Source organism: Heteronotia binoei, chromosome 16 (assembly GCF_032191835.1).
Source record: "Heteronotia binoei isolate CCM8104 ecotype False Entrance Well chromosome 16, APGP_CSIRO_Hbin_v1, whole genome shotgun sequence".
Lineage (NCBI taxonomy): Eukaryota > Metazoa > Chordata > Lepidosauria > Squamata > Gekkonidae > Heteronotia > Heteronotia binoei.
In genome coordinates, this window is record NC_083238.1 from 61,337,145 (window position 1) to 61,357,841 (window position 20,697).

At 46.9% G+C, this 20,697-nt stretch overlaps 1 protein-coding gene across 1 annotated transcript in view; it reads right to left on the reverse strand.

Annotated features, from left to right (window-relative positions):
* Positions 1 to 555: 555 nt before the first annotated feature.
* Positions 556 to 20,697, reverse strand: part of ERBB4 (erb-b2 receptor tyrosine kinase 4) — a 535,358-nt gene continuing 515,216 nt past the window's right edge. The window contains exons 23-25 of the mRNA XM_060257067.1: positions 12,029 to 12,076; positions 3,970 to 4,267; positions 556 to 2,251 (exon numbers count right to left, since the gene is read on the reverse strand). Of these exons, the coding sequence (XP_060113050.1) occupies positions 1,806 to 2,251; positions 3,970 to 4,267; positions 12,029 to 12,076 (792 nt within the window). The 3' untranslated portion in view covers positions 556 to 1,805. The remainder of the gene's footprint in view (positions 2,252 to 3,969; positions 4,268 to 12,028; positions 12,077 to 20,697) is intronic.

The window sequence follows — 20,697 nt, forward strand, 5'->3', positions numbered from 1 at the left end:
CCTGCCCCTATTTTCTGGGGGTGGTCTTAATACTACTAAAGTGCGTATACTGAAATACTCTTCTCTCCAATAATTGCATCTCAAAAACAGTAAGACAGGAAAACGTGATCTGTTTTCTTTTATAAAAAACCCCACCATCACTCCCTGTCCTTAAGCCAACTGCTCAGACAGACAGCTAAAACGAAACTCTAGTTTAAAATAGTTTCAATCTTGAAATTTCAAATGGAAGCAAAAAATCAGCCTGTGAAAGCCAAAGGTGAACAGACGCGGCAGGTGCAGAGAGAGAAGGGAGTAATGATTTACACATTGGACTGCAGACCTAAGAGCCCTGCAGGCCCCGAATTTCTAAAACTTTGTCTAGTGTTTCTTCTTGGTACTTGAGAAGTCTCAGCAGCCATTCTGCAACAGTCTGGATTGGCTAGTCCAAGTCAAGCTCACACTTCCTTTTCCCCACACTGTCCCAGTGCAAACTGGCTCTGCTTCTCCTCAGGAAACAGCTCCAAACACGGTTCCCATAAGCAGCCGGTGGACAAGGTCCCAAAGACTTGATTTCACTTTGTTTTGGCATTTCCACAGTCATCTTTTTAATATATTATTACTATTATTACTATTATCATTCATTTTACATTATTCTAGTTTGCTGGTCACTTCCGTATTGCTTCATTCAGATTCCAGGATATAGTTCAAAGCGAGGACAAAATAAAATTAAAAACCATAACTTAAGTGCAAACGAATCTTCCAGTGAACTGCCCAGTGTATTTTACCCAGATCGGTACCTTCTTTCTAATTTCCCTCCCGATCTCGTCTCTGTTAGCAGCAGGCCAAATCTCAAAATACACCAGTGGATTTAATAAAAAATATAAATTTTCCCCCTCTGTCAAGTCCTCAGTGTTGTCTCCACCTCCCAACGTCAGCTGATAAACCAAAACAGAAACAGAGGGGAGAATTTCTGTGTTTTCTGCTCGACAAGTATAAAACATGACCAAGAGACTCTATATGTATAAATCTCTTGAGGTTTGCCCTCAAAAACGAGACATTTCTCTGCAATTATGCTGCTGCTGTCATGAAATTGGGATGTTCCTGTTCAAAAAAGGGCTGTTTTCATATTGACCTGTATAAAACCTGTAACATCGCCCACAGATGCACAAAGCAGCAAAGTCTGAGCAGGCAGAAATGGGCTCACGACTGCAGGAATGACCGATAAAAGGCAGGAGTCACAGGATCTTCAATAGGATTCCTCGGATGGCGGAGTGAAGGAGGAGGGAATGGCGAGGTGGCCTAGCCGCTTCATTTATGTGGCAGAATAAAAATGGGAAAGGATTCTCAATCTCCATTATGATGGGATCTACACCTGTGCTATAAAAGTTGCCCTTTTTGCCCCCACCCCTCCATGGAAATGGCCTCGCCATCTGCAGAAATTCTCAAGAAGCTCCCAGATGATAGAAACTGACACGGTGTGACTTTCCCGGCAGCAGCCGAGCTGAATCACTGCACTGTGAACTAACTTGACAGGCAGGCGACAGTGCCATGGGCTTCCACTAGTATTCGTTGGCTCAGCTGACCTCCGAGCCCTCTGGGTGCTTGGAAAGTGAGAAATGCCAGCCAGACTTTTCCTTCTCTGCTTTCCTTTCTCCCCATATGCTTGAGACAAAATGAGTTAAAAGCGTCCTTCCATTCAAAGACGTCAACCAAAGGGAAGAACTGGCAAGAAAACAGGGAAGAGAAAGGGAGCTTAAAACGGGTGGGGAAGGGGAGAGGGGAAAAGAGTGCTGGTATGGTTCTCTACTTCTCAAATACTTCCGGGATTACACAACAGTGTTTCGGTGTCTGTAAGGTGGAGGAGGCAGCATTGTGCCAGGCTTCAAGGAGAACTCTGAGAGGTATTCAGGGTTCTCTGCCACAATCGGCCGGATCCTTCCGTTTTGTTTGTAAAAATATTTTGTGCTGTATTCCTGCAGGTAGTCTGGGTGCTGTAGGGTGCTTCTGGGAGGCAAGCTGTGATTCCAGTAGCCAGGGTTGTCGAAGGCCTTCCGGGGCTTCTCTGGCAATGGAAGCCCATTCTTCTTCATGTACTCTGCGTTCTCCAAGGTGCTCGCAAATGTGTTGAGGTACAATGGCTCGTTCACATACTCATCCTCCGCTTTGGGTTGCCCAGTTTGGCCATTGTGGTATTCTGGGTTGTCCAGTGCTTGGAGATCACCGTTCTTCCGTCGAGACACGAATGGGTTCTCCTCCACTGGATTCAGGTGATCTGGAGATTACAAAAGGAAAATTAACCAATGGAAATTAATATTCCTCAAACACCAAATGCATTCAACATTTTTATTTTCTATCAGCTGAATCTGGAAGATTGCAAAAAGGTCCCAGCTGAGAGTAGGAACTTACTCCTGAGGAGTGCTCAGTGTATGGCTGCAACTCAGTTGCCCAAGAATTCTTAAAATGTAGTCCCCTGTGCAAGCACCGGATCATTACCGACCCATGGGGTGATGTCACGTCAGGATGTCTTCTTGGCAGACTTTTTTTTACGGGGTGGTTTGCCATTGCCTTCCCCAGGACTATATAAATGTTCCTTCCTTTCCAACAGAACAGAATGGAAGTAAAACTACTCACAGCTTTTCATCAATAGTTCCATTTCTTGGTAGTTCCAAAACAACACATGTACAGAGCCCTGAAATTCTCTCCCCTCTCCATTACGAGCCTTATATGGTTTGGGAGAGATGGGGTAGATCTTGTTTTTCACAAGAATGAAGCACACGTGGGGGAGATGTTTACTAGGCTCCCTCCCACGCCTGACTGGGCAGATAAACAAACCAACATTCAAAAATGGTCATACTCTTATGAAAAAACTTCAGCAGAAGCAAACAGAATAAAGAACCACAGTTTCAGGTCACCTAAAGGAGATATCACTTGATTGCTGGATTGACTGTGAGGTAGAAAATAGTAAAAGAGATGCTATTATCTATACTGTTATCCATAGCTAAAACTGAACTAGCAGCAAAATGGAAAGATAAAAATCCTCCATCTTTGAGTAATTGGAAAGATAAAATATGGGATTATTTCATTTTAACAAAAATGGCATATTCTTCTTCAAATTGTTCTCAGTCTTTTGAGAAAAAAAGTTGTGATACCTTGGATTCCAGTTATGACTTATCTTATGAATAATGATCTTTCACCACAAAATCCTGTACATCATACCCTGATATATTTTTAATGTTGATTGTAATGAAATAATTTGTTCAATAAAATTCTTTTCATAAAAAAAAGAAAGAAATAAAATCAATGGAGGGATTTGGTTGCTGGCCGAGCAAGGATGAAAAATGCAAAAACATCCAAATACAGGAACCGAATTATCCAAATACAAGAACCGAATACAGATCTTTTCTTTTTGCAAATACCCTATACCAGGGGTGTCAAGCTCATTTGTTATGAGGGCTTGATCTGACATAAATGAGGCCTTGTCGGGCCGGGCCACGTGTGTCACAAAATGTAATGCCAGGTAGCTGACACAGACACACACAATTAAAGATTTTTAAAAAAAATTTAAAACATGCTTAAAACATTAGCATTCTGGTAATGTTTTGTTTAACTGCCTCTGAGAACTGACAACTCTTGCTTTGAACTACTGCATCAAAAACTGGAGACAATGTCTATGCTGTAGCAATCTTGAGTATGCCGTTCAGGTGTTGTTCAAGTGCGTATCTGTAAGCTGCAAACCTACTTTTGATTTGCTTGCAGGCCTGATAGGACCCTTCTGGGAGCCTGATCCATCCCCCAGGCTGCATGTTTGACACCCCTGCCCTATACTATATATATATGCAACTTGATTTCTTTATCTGTCAGCCAGACTTGGCTCACTAGATTTTTTTTTAACAATTTTTGGGGCATTGTATTTTTTGGCATACGTACACAGCCCTGAGGTTCTCATTCAAGCCCGAGCATCTTATATTGCACCAAGTGCTAGACGTATACCTGTTTTGGACTTCTCCGGCATTGGAGTCATGTACCCATCTTCGTCAAGCTCATTTCTTGGCCCCCGTTCTGGTGCAAAAACGGTTGGGTCAGCGCTGTACCTCTGAGCGACACTCTCTTCCTGCACCACTGAAGCCACCTGTTTCCGAAGGGTGCCGTTGCAGCACGTGTCGTCACAGATCTCGGCAGCACCTTGCGCAAGGCGGGGTTCGGACATGATGCTCGGGATAGCAGCCCGATATGGCAAAGGGATTCCTTGTTCGGTAGCCAAGCTACCATCTCGGTAGATAAACTGGTTCTATAAGAAACAAAAACAAGGAGTGAGCAAAGGGCAACGTTAGCGTGGCCGCTCTCTGTGAGCGTGGGAGGGAAGTGGTGTGTAACATTCCACTTGTTTTAACAGGGTATGTGTCTTGCAAAGCAGAACATTGTTCCAAACAATGGAGTAACTGCCCCAGAACTGTCCAACATATCACAGGTACCACTTTGCTTCACTGGTTCTAACTGAAACAATTTTTTTTAATTACTAGTGTTAGATTTCAAAAACTGAAATTTGCTTTTTAAGAGCTGTCTTTTGTGACTGCGAAAATCAAGGCTTCCATTCTTGATTTAATTATCAGCATACACATCTCTGTGCCAAGAGAAAACCTATGGCATACAGCACAAAATGCTGGCCATGTCAAGAGAGCCTGAAGTAAAAATGCAAAATGTAGAGCCATTCCTCCCAACTTTTTCCAATCTTATGAAAACAGTTTGCTCTCATGGAAACTCCGCAGGTTTTCTGACCAACCAAAACCCTCTAAACCAGGGGTGTCAAACATGCGGCCCCCAAGGGCTGAATCAGGCCCCTGGAGGGCTCCTATTAGGCCCCCGAGCAATTGGCTATCACCTGATTTCTTCTCTCTCTTTCTTACTTCCTTCTGCATAACAGCTTGTTTTGCAAGGCTTGCTGAATCACGCAGGAGTTACAGAGCAAAACCTCTATTTTCTCCATTGGCTGAGACTTCTCCCTTGGGGAGAAATAGCTTGCTTTGCCAGGCTCCCTCAGTTGCTCAGCAGAGCTACTGAGCCAAGCCTCTCTTCCTTCTACTGGCTGAGGCTCTCCCCCAGTACCTTGGGGAAGGAAGGAAAGAGCCAGAGCTTCTTTTGCCCACTTCCCTGGATCCCATGGGAGAGATACAAAGAGAGCACCTTTAAGACCAACGAGTGCTAACATTTTAAGCCTGTTTTAAGTTTTTTTTAAAAAAAAAACCTTTAATTTTGCTTGTGTCCTTTACAGTTTTTATCTCTGCTGCCTATTGTTAAACAGGTATACACAAGGCCTGGCCCGAAATGGCTCAGCCCGGCCCCAAAAAGTCTTATTTATATCAGATTTGGCTGTCATAATAAAATGAGTTTGACACCCCTGCTCTAAAGCTTCACTTTAGAAGAACTCAATGGCAACACAGGGATATACAGAGACCATTAATCACCACTGCTAGAAATTTTGCTATTCATACAGGAAGTGTTTTCCCCAATCCTCTCAGTTCCTTGCATGTTTTCTCCGGGCTGCAATGTCCTCATCAAAACACCCTATTGTGCTTGACGCAAACTCCATGGCTATGCTTGTTCAAATGTTCAGGTTTTCTTTCTCATGTTCACCACCTTGGGAACCTAGACCAGGTGGTCAGGTGGCACAAAAACATTTTGAATAAATAACAAATAAGGTAAATAAAAGAAAATGGCCGTTCCACGTGATGCCATCCAACCAATGAGGAAGGGACTTACACTTTACGCTCATTCCGGTCGCAACTTACAGTGGCAACCTTCCCAGTCCCAAGATTACTGGTTGCACCAAAAACGGTCAAGTAGAAACTGTTTGCTTCTAGTCCTACTTTGGCAATGGGCCTGTTACACACTCAGTGCTGGGAATTCAACCAACGTCTAATTGACAACAGCGGCCTTTTGCTCTTTGCAGATTCAGAAGGGAATTAAGGACCAGGGAGCTGGTGGGGACCTCAAGCCTTGATGCTCCTGTTAAAATTCCACCCCAGGGCCACACCTCCCTGATGTAGCCTATCCTCCTGGAGCTTACAGTAGGCCCTGTACTAAGATTCCTGTAAGCTCCTGAAGGATTGGCTACATCAGGTGGGTGTGGCCTAATATGCAGAGGAGCTCCTGCTAGAAGAAGAGGCCTGGTGGTTCGTAAACTGACCAGTAGGTCTATCGATGCTGAGAGGGTCTCCTCTGCCCACCTTTCAGGTAAATGGGTGGAGAAGGGCAAGGAATATGACTGTTCTCCCCACAGCTTTTTTGTAGCAGGAACTTCTTTGCATATTAGGCCACAAACCCCTAATATAGCCAATACCCCTGGAGCTTACAGTAGGCCCTGTACTAAGAGCCCTGTAAGCTTTTAGAGGATTGGCTACATCAGGGGGTGTGGCCGAATATGCAGAGGAGCTCCTGCTACCAAAAAATAGCCCTGGTTCTTTCCCAATAGAGGCACCCAGCAAAGGACAGACTTCTACACTCAAATGGTAGTTAAACTGTGGAATTCACAGTCAATGGACATCGTGATGGCTGCAACACAGAAGGTTTTAAAAAAGGACTGGACAGTTTCATGGAAGAGAGGCCTATCATGGCTGCCCGTCACAGGGACTAAAAGAAACTTCCAGTAGAGAAGACAACTGGAGGCTAATAAGCGCACATTAAGAGTTCATTTAACAGGTCTTGGCTTCCGTATCTTCAGCGAAACCCCCCAGAAAAATGTCAGCAGGCAGTCTTGTTTTAAAAAACAGAAAAAAATGACCAGGAGGATTTGTCTGGAGAAGATAAAACAATATAAAAAACTTTAGGAGTCAGATCTTCCCCAGCTGGCTGAGTGGCTCAGACTGAGTGGACTGACACTGAATCCTGCGAAGACAGAGGTCCTTTGTTTGGGCCGTCGGGGTCCGGGGGGGGGGGGAATCCCCCTGCCAGCTTTTGGCAGTGTACCGCTGAGGCCAGCGGACAGGGTCAGAAGCCTGGGGGTGTCACTGGAGCCGTCCCTGAAGATGGAGGCTCAGATAGCGACCACTGCCAAGTCCGCGTTTTTTCATCTTAGACGGGCAAGGCAGTTGGCCCCCTTCCTGGACCCCGACGACCTAGCAACAGTGATCCATGCTACGGTCACCTCCAGGTTGGATTACTGCAATGCCCTCTACATGGGGCTGCCCCTGTGCCGGACCCGGAAATTGCAGCTGGTGCAGAATGCCGCGGCCCGGCTGTTACTGGGCCTCCCAAGATGGGGGCACATTCGGCCGGGTCTTCGGGCTCTGCACTGGCTCCCAATAACATACCGGGTCTGGTACAAGGTGCTGGTCATTACCTTTAAAGCCCTATATGGCCTGGGACCTGCCTACCTGAGGGACCGTCTCTCCCCACACGTTCCCCAGAGAGTACTGAGGTCTGGGACTCAAAATCTTCTCAACATCCCCGGGCCCAAGGAAGTGCGTCTCAAGACAACTAGAGACAGGGCCTTTTCTACAATGGCCCCTATGTGGTGGAACCAGCTACCGGAAGAGGTGAGGGCCCTGCGGGATCTTACTCAGTTCCGCAGGGCCTGTAAGACAACCCTCTTCCGGTTAGCCTACGCCTGACTGGATAAATGTAGCTTTCTAGATCTCTGTGATTACTGTATAGTTTTAATGCTAAAATTTTTTAAGGTTTTTAGGTTTTTAAATGCTTGATTTTAAATGTAATTACGTTGTTCCGATTTTATTGTTTTATTGTTTGTTGTAAGCTGCCCTGAGCCACTCGTGGGAAGGGCGGGATATAAATCCCGGAATAAATAAATAAAAATAAATAAAGCTGCATCTTGCTGCAAACCACACTAAGCTGCCCTGAGTCCGCTTGCGGAGAGGGCGGGATAGAAATTTAAAGTAATAAATATATAAGTTATGTCCTGTTTAATATTATACATGCTCCCCGGTGGCACTTGGTTTTGCCCAAACCATTGGAAAAATGGCCAACTATTTATGTGATCTAGAAAGCCCCCAGCAACGGAGAGCGTTTATGTTAGCAAGGATGAATGCTCTTCCTCCAAATGTTTTTTTATGGCAGATTCCTCCAAATCCCATCCAGTGAGAGGGTCTGTCCTAGTGGGGTGAACAGCCCAGATTCCATCCAACATATATTGCTGGACTGTCAGTTATAATCCCTGGAGAGAACTGTTTGGAAATCTTGCTCTCCTTCCCTGTAACCTAGCGAATGGGATTGACTACCGCCGCTTACTGAAAGATAATGAAATAGAAATCACAAGGGCTGTTAGTAAATTTCTGGAGGAATCCATTAAAATCTACATGGGTCATGTTTCACTATAAATTTTATTAGCTTATTGTTCTTAACCTCAGATTCTATATCTTGTCTGTCCTCATTTCTATATCTTGTCTGTCCTTGAGAGCCAGTTTGGTGTAGTGGTTAAGTGCGTGGGCTCTTAGCTGGGAGACCCGGGTTTGATTCCCCACTCCTCCACTTGCAGCTGCTGGAATGGCCTTGGGTCAGCCAGAGCTCTGGCAGAGGTTGTCCTTGAAAGGGCAGCTGCTGGGAGAGCCCTCTCCAGCCCCACCCACCTCACAGGGTGTCTGTTGTGGGGGAGGAAGATGAAGGAGATTGTGAGCCGCTCTGTCCTTGAAAGGGCAGCTGCTGTGAGAGCTCTGTCAGTCCCACCTACCTCACAGGGTGTCTGTTGTGGGGGAGGAAGATAAAGGAGATTGTGAGGTGCTCTGAGTCCCTGATTCAGAGAGAAGGATGGGGTATAAAACTGCAATTCTTCTTCTTATTTCACGTTATGCCTGAGTATGCCAATAAAAGGTATGATGAAAAGAAACTTCCACATTTAGAGGCAGTGACACTTTTAAGTGCTGGTGCCAAGGAACAGCTTCAGGGGATGACCTCGTCCACCCTGCCTCCTTTGCTGGCCCTCCAAGGTCCCTGATTGGCCGCCACATGAAATAGGATGCGGGACTAGACTGGTCTGATCCAGCAAGGCTCTTCCTATTTTCTGAAGCTTGGTGCTGGAACGGAGTTGCCCGAACAATACAAGCATCAGGAGACTGAGTTCAAATTGCTACTTTAGTGGCAACATCTACCCTGGGTTGAATGTAGTGGTTAAGAAAATCGTGGCTCTGAGTTCAAACCGATCACTGTCTCACGCCATCGTGGGTCAGAATTTCAACAACGGGTCTGCACAATAGCTTGCCCCATTAATAACAGGTCTGCCCAACTGCCAAAGCATGTTCATATTCTATTAGCCACCTTCCATACTTTACGTGGCAAGCAGTGTCCCTCTAAGCTGCAGAGTCTTGTGAGCAGGAATTCTACTTTGTGAGCTACTGCATAATTTGTGTGCTCTGCGATCATCCTTCCTGAGCTAAGACAAAAATGTGCACACTGGAGGCTAAAAATCTGTGAGCTAGCTCACGCTAACCTGGCTTAGAGGGAATACTGGAGCAAATCCAATTCTGTGGATCTCTTGTTGGTGTTGTATCAGGCTATGGATTGCATAATCAGGGGTGGCCAATGGTAGCTCTCCAGGGGTGCGGTCACACCTCACATTAAAAGCGTGTGTGTAGCACTCAAATTTGAACAGCTGAATATTGATTCGATGCAGGGCCGTTCAGACGAGCATCCAAGAATGCGACTCATTCTGTTGTTGAGCGTTCAGACATCCAAAACTATCACACTCTTTTCTTGGAGCATGCGTGATCAGGTGGTGATTTCTGGGAGGGGGGGGGGGTCCATTGAACATGCGCCCAAATGTTTGGAGGTGGGAAATCAAACGTTACTTCGGGGAGGGGGGGAGTTTCCAGAAATCCTCCACATTGAAAAAAAGAGACTTTTTCCTGTTCTAAATAGTGGGATAACGCCCCCCCCCCCCCCCCGATCCTGTGTTGATTGGAGAAGCAGAAGCGTCACCTCAGATTCCCGGATGATCTGGCAATGCGCATGTCTGCTGGGGCTTTTTTTTTTTTTTTTTTTAAGGTGAGAGGCAGTATCACACGTGAGCTGTCCAAACAGGAAGAAGCCGATCTTGTGCAGCTTTTTTGAAAAAGGACCGGACTTTATGTGCTGTCAAATTAATGCGCCATAGATGCGTGGCAAGCCAGGATGACACTGGAATACGCTCGATTGCCAGATGTGGATGTCTGAACGAACACATTTAATCCGTCAGCGAGACGGAGCTGTATCGCCACTAATGGTATGTCTGGCTACACCCCAGATTTCTTTGCCTACAGCTCCCATCAGCCCCAGCCATTGGCCATGCTGGCTGGGGCTGATGGGAGTTGTAGGCAAACATCTGGAGAGCTACTGTTGGCCACCCCTGGCATACATGTTTGCAACCTTTCATTCCCTAAATTGAAACATTGTGAATACAGGATTTGTGCAGATTTTATTGCTGGGTGTTGGGATCTTAGGCCCTTTCCACACTTGAACCTCCGCCTGGGTTTTCTCTGAGTTCGACTCGCATTGGCTCGGCTTTCTGTAGCAGCCATTTTGTTAAGGCGCCCGCCGCCCTTAGTCAGAATTCCAAAAGTGCCCACATCTTTAAGCCCTTCCAAGCATTAAACATTATATGGATACAGACGGCACGTTTATGCTGCATATGAGAGAGGAGAATATGGCAGTGAGAGTGTAAACAGAGATGCTGAATGTTGTGTGTTAGGGTTAGAATGCTTAGGGTTGCCCAGTCCAATTCAAGAAATATCTGGGGACTTTGGGGGTGGAGCCAGGAGACATTGGGGTGGAGCCAGGAACTAGGGTGTGACAAGCATAATTGAACTCCAAGGGAGTTCTGGCCATCACATTTAAAGGGACAGCACACCTTTTTAAATGTCTTCCTTCCACAGGAAATAATGAAGGATAGGGGCACCTTTTTGGGGGGCTCATAGAATTGGACCCCCCTGGTCCAATCTTTTTGAAACTTGGGAAGTACTTTGGGGAGGGGAACTAGATACTATATTGAAAATTTGGTGCCTCTACCTCAAATACAGCTCCCCCAGAGCCCCTGAAACCTCCAGATCAATTCCCCATTATACCCTATGAGAATCGATCTCCACATAGGGAATAATGAAGTGCTCAGCAGACGTTTCCCTCCCCCCACCCCTGTTTCTGGCTACTCTGAAGGGAGGGATTGGCCTCCCTACTTACGAGTTGCTGCCAACTTTTTCAAAGTAACACAGACACCCCATCCCAAGAGGAAGCCTTTCAATCGGAGACTGAAGCCTCCGGAGGTGAAAGGCACATGGTCCTCTGGGGGCGGGGTTTCCCCCCGCCGGCCAGCTGACTGGGAGCAGGAAGGAGCCTGGGAAAGCGGAAGAACCCCTGCTGGGACCTGGGGATTGGCAAGCCTACATGAGCTGGAGATGCAAAGATGATAAAAATGGAATGGCTTATCTCCTAGGGCAGGGGTTTTACTATATGGGCAGGGCTAGGCAAGGCTCTACCCCAGCAGGGCTTCTGATTGGCTGTGCAGACTGAAAGGCATCCTATTATAACAGAGCTTCTGTTTGAAATGTTGAAGAGTTACTATCAGAGTTTTATATCACCTCAATCCCCGATGTTATGTGGGTGGCACCGCCTCCTGGAGCAGCCATTTTGTTATGGCACCCACTGCCCTTAGTCAGAATACCAAAAGTGCCCACAAGCTTAAAAAGATTGGGGACTCCTGAGCTACAGACTTACTTTTTTTTTAAAAAAAAGGAAAGCTAAGAATTCAGAGAAGCTGGTATACACATTGCAATACAGATATTGTATTTTTGATATACCACTATTCAATTGCTGATTTATCTGCACACACACACCTGTGGTAGGAGAGGAAACGGTCACTGCAATGGCCCCCCCTATCTGGCCCCCCACTCTCCACCGTGTTGAGGAACCCTGTCTTGGAGCAATCTGTTTGTGGGTCTGACTCGTTTGCCTTAGACTACAGTCCCTTCTGGCGCTAGATGGTGAGAGGCAGGGTAAAAATTATGGAGAAAAGACACATTCAGGCAAACAAACAGAATCCCTCAGCGATGAAGATTGAATGTGAAATACTTACTCCTGACATGGGGGTGTAGGCAGGAGGAGGGCTGGGTCCAATTTCACTCTGATAGGAAAGAAAAATGGAATGATGGCTATAGTAAGAGGTCAAATGAATGGAAATCAGTCACATGAACTCTATGAACCAATGAGGGGAAAGCATGCACAGATCAGCGAAGTGCGTTCAACACCGGCCAAACGCAGCCCTTTTTCCGCACAGAAAAAACTCCAGTGGAAAAGGGTTCAAAAGCAACATTGTGTGAACTCAAAGGCTAGAGGGTCTGACTGCACAATGCTTCAGAAAAGCCAGATTCGAGGTGTGAGGCTTTTCTTGGGCCCAGAAGGATGGACAGGCAGAAGATCAGATTTTTCGCATTAAAGAATGCAGAACCGAGAATCAAATAGGATGCACCTATGATGGCCCCTCGGCTCTAAAGAGGGAGGAAAGGGATTGATATGCCCTGTGCCCATAAGTAGAAGATTTTGGATTTATATCCCGCTCTATATTCTGAATCACAGAGTCTCAGAGTGGTCACAATCTTCTCTACTGCTTCACAAACCCCGAGGGTAGCTGTGTTGGTCTTCGGTGGAACAGCTAAAATCGAGTCTCATAAAACCTTAGAGGGAAAACTAGACTTTCGAGGTATACGCTTCTGAGAGTCTCAGTTAGGGGCACAAGTTTGGGAGATCACGCCTGTGACATCTGGTGCAATTTGTTTTTAAACTTCTTTGTTTTAAAGGGTTTTAGTTATTTATTGATCGACATACTGTCGTGAATGCCGAATGGCTTAACTATTTGTCTGTAATCCACCCTCCCCGCCCTGAGCCCACCTGCAGGGAGGGTGAAATATAAATTTGAAAAATATAATAACATTTTTTTTAAAAATCTGAGAGCTTGACTCTTGAAAGCTTAGAAAAAAGGGATGGTCCCCTGTGCAAGCTCCGACTCTGGGATGACGCTGCTTTCACAACGTTTTCACGGCACACTTTTTACAGGGTGCTTTGCCATTGCCTTCCCCAGTCTTTTACACTTTCCCTCCAGCAAGCTGGGGACTCATTTTACTGACCACAAAAAATCTTGTTGTCTCTTGGCTGCTTCTCAAATCTGGCTCATGTTTGACTCAGGGCAGATTTCTAAACAAATGTAACAGGTATGTAAGCCCAGGAATATTGGTCAGTGTTCCCTCTAAGCTGAGTTAGTGTGAGCTAGCTCAAAGTTTTTTAGCCTGCAGCTCACAGATTTTTGGCTTCGCTCAGGAAAAATGCCCCCAGAGCAAACGGATTTATGCAGTAGCTCACAACTTTAATGCCAGTAGCTCACAAAAAAATAATTTTTGCTCACAAGACTCCACATCTTAGAGGGAGTATTTAAAGTGTTATGCATTCCTTGCTTGACATGAACCTTTTGTTCCTGCTTTCAGATTATTCCTTAAGGAACCGAAGTGTAGAGACTGCTTTTATTTGGTCTCTGCAAATATGACTCTGTCTGAACGGTAGAACCAAACATGGATGCTCTTGACGTCTTCCTGCTCATGGGATGCCTGGGGGCCACTGCGGAACTAGAATGCTAGACTGGATGAGCTTTTGGTCTGATTAGCAGGACTCTCCTAAAGTTCAGATCAGACCTGGCCACACGTGCTGACTTGAGCAAAGCATTTGGAAAAGAAAAGCGCCTCACTGATTGGATTTTCTGAATTTCTTCCAGACAATTCTGTTCTGTTGCTGCCCAGACACAGGGTTGGGATTGCAGTGCCAGTTGTGATGGGGAGCCTGCAGGGTCCAGGATGGCTCAGGTACATATAGTAATACCAGCCCTAGACTGTCTGGTGAAACTAACTTCCGGCAACCCGCCCCCCCCCCTGCGCTGAGTCACATGGGGGTGCCCAATTTGGTGCCCCCAGAAGGCTGGTGCCCTAAGCAATTGCCTAGTTTGCCTGGAGGCAGGGCCAGCCCTGTATTTTACCTTCTTAAGCCCATTAGGCAATAGCCCCTTCCTCCTTAGGAGTCCCTTTCTCTCCAAATGCTTTTCTTTTCCTTGGGCCAAACTAGAGGTGAAGGTCAGACGTCATGGATAGGACTGCCGAGTTCCCAAGCTGGGCAGGGGTTCTCCCCTCCTGGAGGTTCCCAACCCGCCAGCCCACATTGAGCCAGCAGGGGGATCCTCCCCCCCCATGTCACTCAGAAGTGACGTCATCTCGCCAATGATATCGCGTGCCAGCTGCTCTAAGAGTGTCCGGGAAAACGCTATTGTTTTCCCGGACGCTCTAGCAATTTGGGAGGAAAACTCTATTGTACCGCTGGAGGATGCGGGGGACTTGGCCACCCTAGTCATGGAACTGCCTCAACCATGGAGGAAGAAGAGGCGGGAACCCACTATTGAAAACAACAGAGGTGTGGCAGTGAGGAGTGAAGAGCCCTTTCCTCACCTGGGTTTTATTTCTCCCCCTTCCCCAGGTTTTCAACTCCATCTCCTCCCAGCTTCAGGGATTCTTATTTGTAAAAGAGGATTGGATAGATTCACGGAGGATAGGTCAATCAGTGCTACTAGATCAAGATGGGTAGCTGTGTCAGTCTGTCTGTAGCAGTAGAAAGGGCAAGAGTCCAGAAGCACATTAAAGACTAACAAAATTTGTAGCAAGGTATGACTTTTCATGAGGCTACTAGCTATGACTGAGGGGACACCTCCACATTCAGAGGTAGTCAACCCTCTGAATCCCAGTTCCAGAAGGCAACATCAGGGGAAGGTCTTAGTCTCAGCCTCTCTGCTCTGTTTTTAGACCTCCAGAGGAACTGGCTGGCCACTGTGTGCGACCGGATGGTAGACTAGTGGGACCACTGGTCTAATTCAGTAGAGCTCTTCTTATGTTCTCACGGAAGAGAAGTCTATCAATGGCTATTAGCCATAGTGATTGAGGGGACCTCCGCATTCAGAGCCATGAATCCTTTGAATCCTAAAACCAGGAGGCAACTTCAGGCCTCCATGCCCTGTTGTTGGCCCTCCAGAGGAACTGGAGACAGGATGCTGAACTAGATGGACCACTAGTCTGATCCAGCAGGGCTCTTCTGACACTCTTATGAAGGCCTTGGCCTTTATGCCCTGTGGTTGGCCCTTCAGAGGAACTGGTTGGCCACTGTGTGAGACAGAAGGCTGGACCAGATGGACCCTCCCTGGTCTGATCCAGGAGGGCTCTTCTGATGTTCTTCTCAGGGGAAGGCTTCAGCCTCTCTGCCCTGTTGTTGGCCCTCCAGAGGAACTGGTTGGCCACTGTGTGAGACAGGAGGCTGGACTAGATGGACCCTCAGTGGTCTGATCCACAGGGCTCTTCTGATGTTCTTATGAAGGCCTTGGCCTTTATGCCCTGTTGTTGGCCCTCCAGAGGAGCTGGTTGGCCACTGTGTGTGAGAGGATGCTGGACTGGATGGACCCTCACTGGTCTGATCTAACAGGGCAGTGAGACCCATGACACCATTTTTAAAGAAGTTTCCTGTTGTTCTTCCTGTAAACAAAATACTAAAGCAAGGTACTTTTAATCTCTACGGATGTTTAAACTGTTTTTAAGTACTACTTTTTTGTTGTTGTTTGGCCATGCAATGATAAAAAGTACCACAGTCACTATTCCGAATAATAAAAAAAAGGATGCCAGGAAACAGCTGAAGCTCCAATTAGCAGTGAGGCAAATGCGACATAATTGTTCTTTAAATGTATTTCAATTGCTTTCTAATTACCATGTGATGTCATAATTTTGGAAGCTTTAAAAATACCTTTTTTGTGATTAAGATGAAAACCAAATTCCATCCATTTATCCCCACTTTATTGGTGTGTGTAAGTGGAGCGGGGGGGAAATAATTTTTCACTGCTGGAAAATTACGGCTTGGAAGGGGCGCAAGAGGCAAACAGCTCATAGAATTCAATACTGCCTGGCTCTCAATGGGAAAGCTGGAATAGCTGACATTTCAAATTCAATGCAAACTAGTTGGCAAAAACACTGGGTACTGCCATTTGATTTTATAGCTGGTAAAGAATGTACTGGTTGGCTATTTCACATTCGTAATGTAGAATCATAGAATCCTAGAGTTGGAAGGAGCCATCCAGACCATCTATCTAACCCCCTGCTCCATGCAGGATCAGCCTAAAACATCTCCGACAAATAATCATCCAGCCGTGTTTTGAAGCCTGCCAATGAAGGGGAGCTCCCCACCTTCCTAGGCAGCTGGTTCCACCTCTGAACCACTCTGACCGTATCCCTCCCCCCTCAATATCCAGCTGGTAGTCTTCTGCTTGTAATTGGAGCCCATTGCTTCAGATCCTATCCTCGGCTGCCAAGTGGAACAGCTCCTTGCCCTCCTCTAACTGACAGCCTTTCAAATATTTAAAGAGAGCAACCATGTCCCCCCTCAACCTCCTCTTCTCCAGTCTGAACATTCCCAAGGCCCTCCTCAGCCTTTCCTCAGAGGGTTCTTCCTCCAGGCCCTTGGTCATCCTCATGGCCCTCTTCTGCATCTGCTCAATTTTGTCCACTTCTTTTTTTTGAAGTGAGGCCTCCAGAACTGCACACAGTATTCCAGGTGTGGCCTGACCAAGGCAGTAGACAGCAGAGATGTGACGTCCTGTGTTTTTGATGCTATAGCCCAGGGGTGGCCAACGGTAGCTCTCCAGATGTTTTTTGCCTACAACTTGCATCAGCCCCAGCCAGCATGGCCAATGGTTGGGGCTGATGGGAGTTGTAGGCAAAAAACAACTGGAGAGCTACCGTTGGCCACCCCTGGGATTGAATTTGCCTTCTTTGCCATGGCAAATGTGCAATTCGCCATCGATTACAACAGAGGGAACAGAACAATGCATGAGAGATTTGGACAGAGGCAGTGGGCTGAGTCAGAATCTAGGGGCCTTGAATGACTCCACACCTAGAAGATAAGAACATATGACAATGCTCTGTCTCACACAGTAGTCAAAACCCAGGGGCCATCAGGAAGTCCACCAGATGGACCAGAATTCCAGAATCCCACTATTGCTTCTCAAGTAACAAGAACACAGAATATCACTGCCCCAAATATAAGAATGTGAGCCATGTTGGATCAGACCAATGGCCCATCCAGTCCAACACTCTGTATTGCACAGTGACCAAAAAACAACATCACCACCAAACCATCAGGAGGTCCACCAGTGGGGCCAGAACTCCAGAAACCCTCCCACTGTTGCTCCCCTCCCAAGCATGAGTGAACTTCACTGCCCAAGACAGTGTTCAATCTATACATTGCAGCCAGAGGTTTCTTTGTAGACAAATAGGTGGTAGAGTTTATTAGTATAATTCATTAGCAAATGCCACACTCCCACCAGCCAAAAGCAACCGGACATGAGAAAGGAGAGCCCTTGGTGAGTGAGGCCTGCTTGGGTTGGCTAGAGATCCAGCCAGGCCAAGCAGGCCTCGCTCACCTGGGGCTCTCCTTGGCTCCCCCCCCATAGTCAAATGGCCAGCCAGTCACCCACCACCCAAATCACATAGGATGTGGAGAAAGGGTGGGGTGAAGTCTTCTCCAGGGGTTAATGAGGGCTGCTGGGGGTGTGGCAGAGCCCCTGATGGCTGCCTGGTTGCCCTCTCTCTTAATCCAGGGATTGTTATGTAGCTGCACCTACCATTCAATGGACAAGGTAGATGGGAAAGAGGAGGGAGGGCATCAGAAAGGTTTAGGAGCTGTGCTCCTGTGAGATCCTGCTGAATTTAAGGCCTGCTTGAGGCTAAGAGCCACTTATGGACTTCTGCTCGATATGTTCATCCAGCCCCCTTTTGAAGCTGTCTATGCTTTAGCCATCGCCACCTCCTGTGGCAGTGAATTCCACCTACATTTTGACGGGCTGGAACATCTTTTTAACAGGACGATCTTCTGGACAACCTCAGAATTTGCGTTGGGAGTCTGATCACAAAACCACCTGGCCAGAGGACAACCTATAGTTTCAACTGGCTGTCTCTCCATTTCACCTAATAGAACTTTGCGCTCAGTGTGAAATATTCGTATTGTTCGTTGAGCGATGTTTCGCCAGTAAAAGCAAAGCATCTAACATAGTTTTCTCTCTTTCTTTTTCTGAATGTGGCCATGTTGGAGAATCTGCTCCATTGGCCTGTGCCAAAGAAAGCATTTGCCCTGCCAAAAACCATTTCTTCTTTCAGCTAGCCATCTTAATGATCTGCTGCAGACTCTTTCAGTTGCCCACTGAAGTGTGCCACCTTCTGCTGGTTGGACCAAAGTGGTTTAGGAAGTTTTCCTCAGACCCTGAAACACTCCTCCCTTTTGTCTAGCCATGTCATAGAATCAGAGTTGGAAGGGACCTCCAGGGTCATCTAGTCCAGCTCCCTGCACAATGCAGGAAATTCACAAATACCGCCCCCTCAACATTGACAGGATCCTCATTGCTGTCAGATGGTCATCTAGCCTCTGTTTAAAAACCTCTGAGGAAGGAGAGCCCACCACCTCCCAAGGAGGAAGCCTGTTCCACTGAGGAATTCCTCTAACGGTCAGGAAGTTCTTCCTAATGTTGAACTGGAAACTCTTTTTGATTTAATTTCAACCCACTGGTTCTGGTCCTACCTTCTGAGGCCACAGAAAACAATTCCACCCCATCCTCTAGATGACAGTCCTTCAAGGACTTGAAGATGGTGATCCTATCACCTCTCAGTCGCCTCCTCTCCAGGCTAAACATGCCCAGCTCCTTCAACCTTCCTTCATAGTACTTGATCTCCAGACCCCTCACCATCTGTGTTGCCCTCCTCTGGACCCGTTCCAGCTTGTCTATATCCTTCTTAAAATCCTTCATATATATATATGTATGCATTTGTGTACTCCATGAAGTGATGTTCCTGAACTCTCTAGACACATCTTGTGTGTCTTTGTTCATTATCAATTCCACAACCAGCAGGATTCATCAGCTTTCCATCCTCCAAGTGGGGTTTGAAAACCTACCAACACAAATTCTGAGGTTGTCCAGAAGATCATCCTGTTAACAAGAAGCACCTCCCCATGTTCCAACCCGTCAAAATGCAGGTGGCACTCACTGCCATAGGAGGTGGTGACGGCAAAAGCATAGACAGCTTCAAAAGGGGGCTGGCGGGATTCCCAGATGACTGAGAAAATAGCTTCTTTGGGGGGTGGCATTACACTCCATGGAGGTCTCTTCCCGCCCTAAGCCTCCCATTCCTCAAGGCCCAGCCTCAAATCTCCAGGAATCTCCCAACTCTGAGCTGCAACTCTAATTAGATTCACAGAAATCCAAGATGGGGCCTCCGGCACAAGTGGAAACCTCGTCTTTTCTTTTTCTCATCCCTAAATCCGCATCTGGGGAGTCCAGCTCTGGAGCGTGGCAAACACTTTGGGTAATGTATCGCTCGCATTCCCCAACCTCACTGACACGCTCGGCTTAACCATTTCAGAAAATTCTGGGCTGCAGCTTCTTTGCCTAAGCTCTAATCCACAGACGCCGCTGACCCAGTAGGAAGTCTGTCAGTCTCGGGGAAAAAGCCGACAAGCCGCATCGGCTGACCCCACACGGCTGCCGCGCTGTGTTGAAAGGGAGATCTCGGTGCGAGGCCTACATGAAATTAGCAGCAGCTGCATTATGCAAGGGGATCTCGGTAATATGCTACCGATACCCTGGTGGCGCTGCGGCAAGGAAAGACAATGCCAAGCTGTCCCATCAGCTCAGAGCAAATATTTCAAAGGAGCAAGCTGGTATTTACAACAGAGCACACCAAAATGAAATTCAGATTGGAAGATGTTCTCCCGGGGAACGCCCATCCCCTCATTCCATGAGGAGCCATGTTGTTTTCTTTGGAACAAGGAGCAAAGAAGCGTGCACGCAAATCTTGATCTGGAGAAAGACTCAACAAGGAGCATATTTCAGTCTTCACCCAAATGAGACTTTTTGAAGGGGGTAGGCAAAAGAAATATAGAGACTGCATTGCAAAATAGAATGCATGAATGAAGTCGGAGGAAAACCCCTCTCTGCATGATTTTGTGTTGTTTGCGTGAAAGAAATGAAGAGCTAGATTTTTCTCATTGACATACGTTTGAGTTTCTCATTTTCTCATAAGTTTGAGGGGAGTGGGGTTTGTGTGTTTGTCTGTTTTTCTTTTGCTTCTGTTAGAGCCCGTGGAGCTGCTGGCATACAATGACTGGTTGTGTGGAAAGAACAGATGCAGCTGGGGTGGGGGGAGGGGGAAATCTGCTCAAAGAGTTTCTCCCCCATGGACTGTATGTTGTTTGACTCTCCAAATCCTGCAGGCTGATCCTGGAGAGGGAAGGGAGAGCAGGGAATCCAAAACAATTTCCCAGGCTCCCCAGATGAAAGAGAGGCTGCAGAGACACCACCAATTGTGAAGCCGGGATTCCGGAGCCCCATCTGGGCTCTGGCCACGAGGGATCAGCCGATTCTCAGTTCTTTGGCGCCTCTTTGAATATGCCGTCTGCATTCAGTGAAGGACAGCACGGTGTGGCCGGGCATTCCATTCACTGGAACTGCTGTCAGAGAAATGGATTCTCTGATTTACTTACTTACATTCTTGATGTCAGCCCCAAACTGGAAAACTGCTTGGCTGGGGTTTCCACTAGATAGCCTGTTTGGTGTAGTGGTGAAGTGCGCAGACTCTTATCTGGGAGAACCAGGTTTGATTCCCCACTCCTTCACTTGCAGCTGCT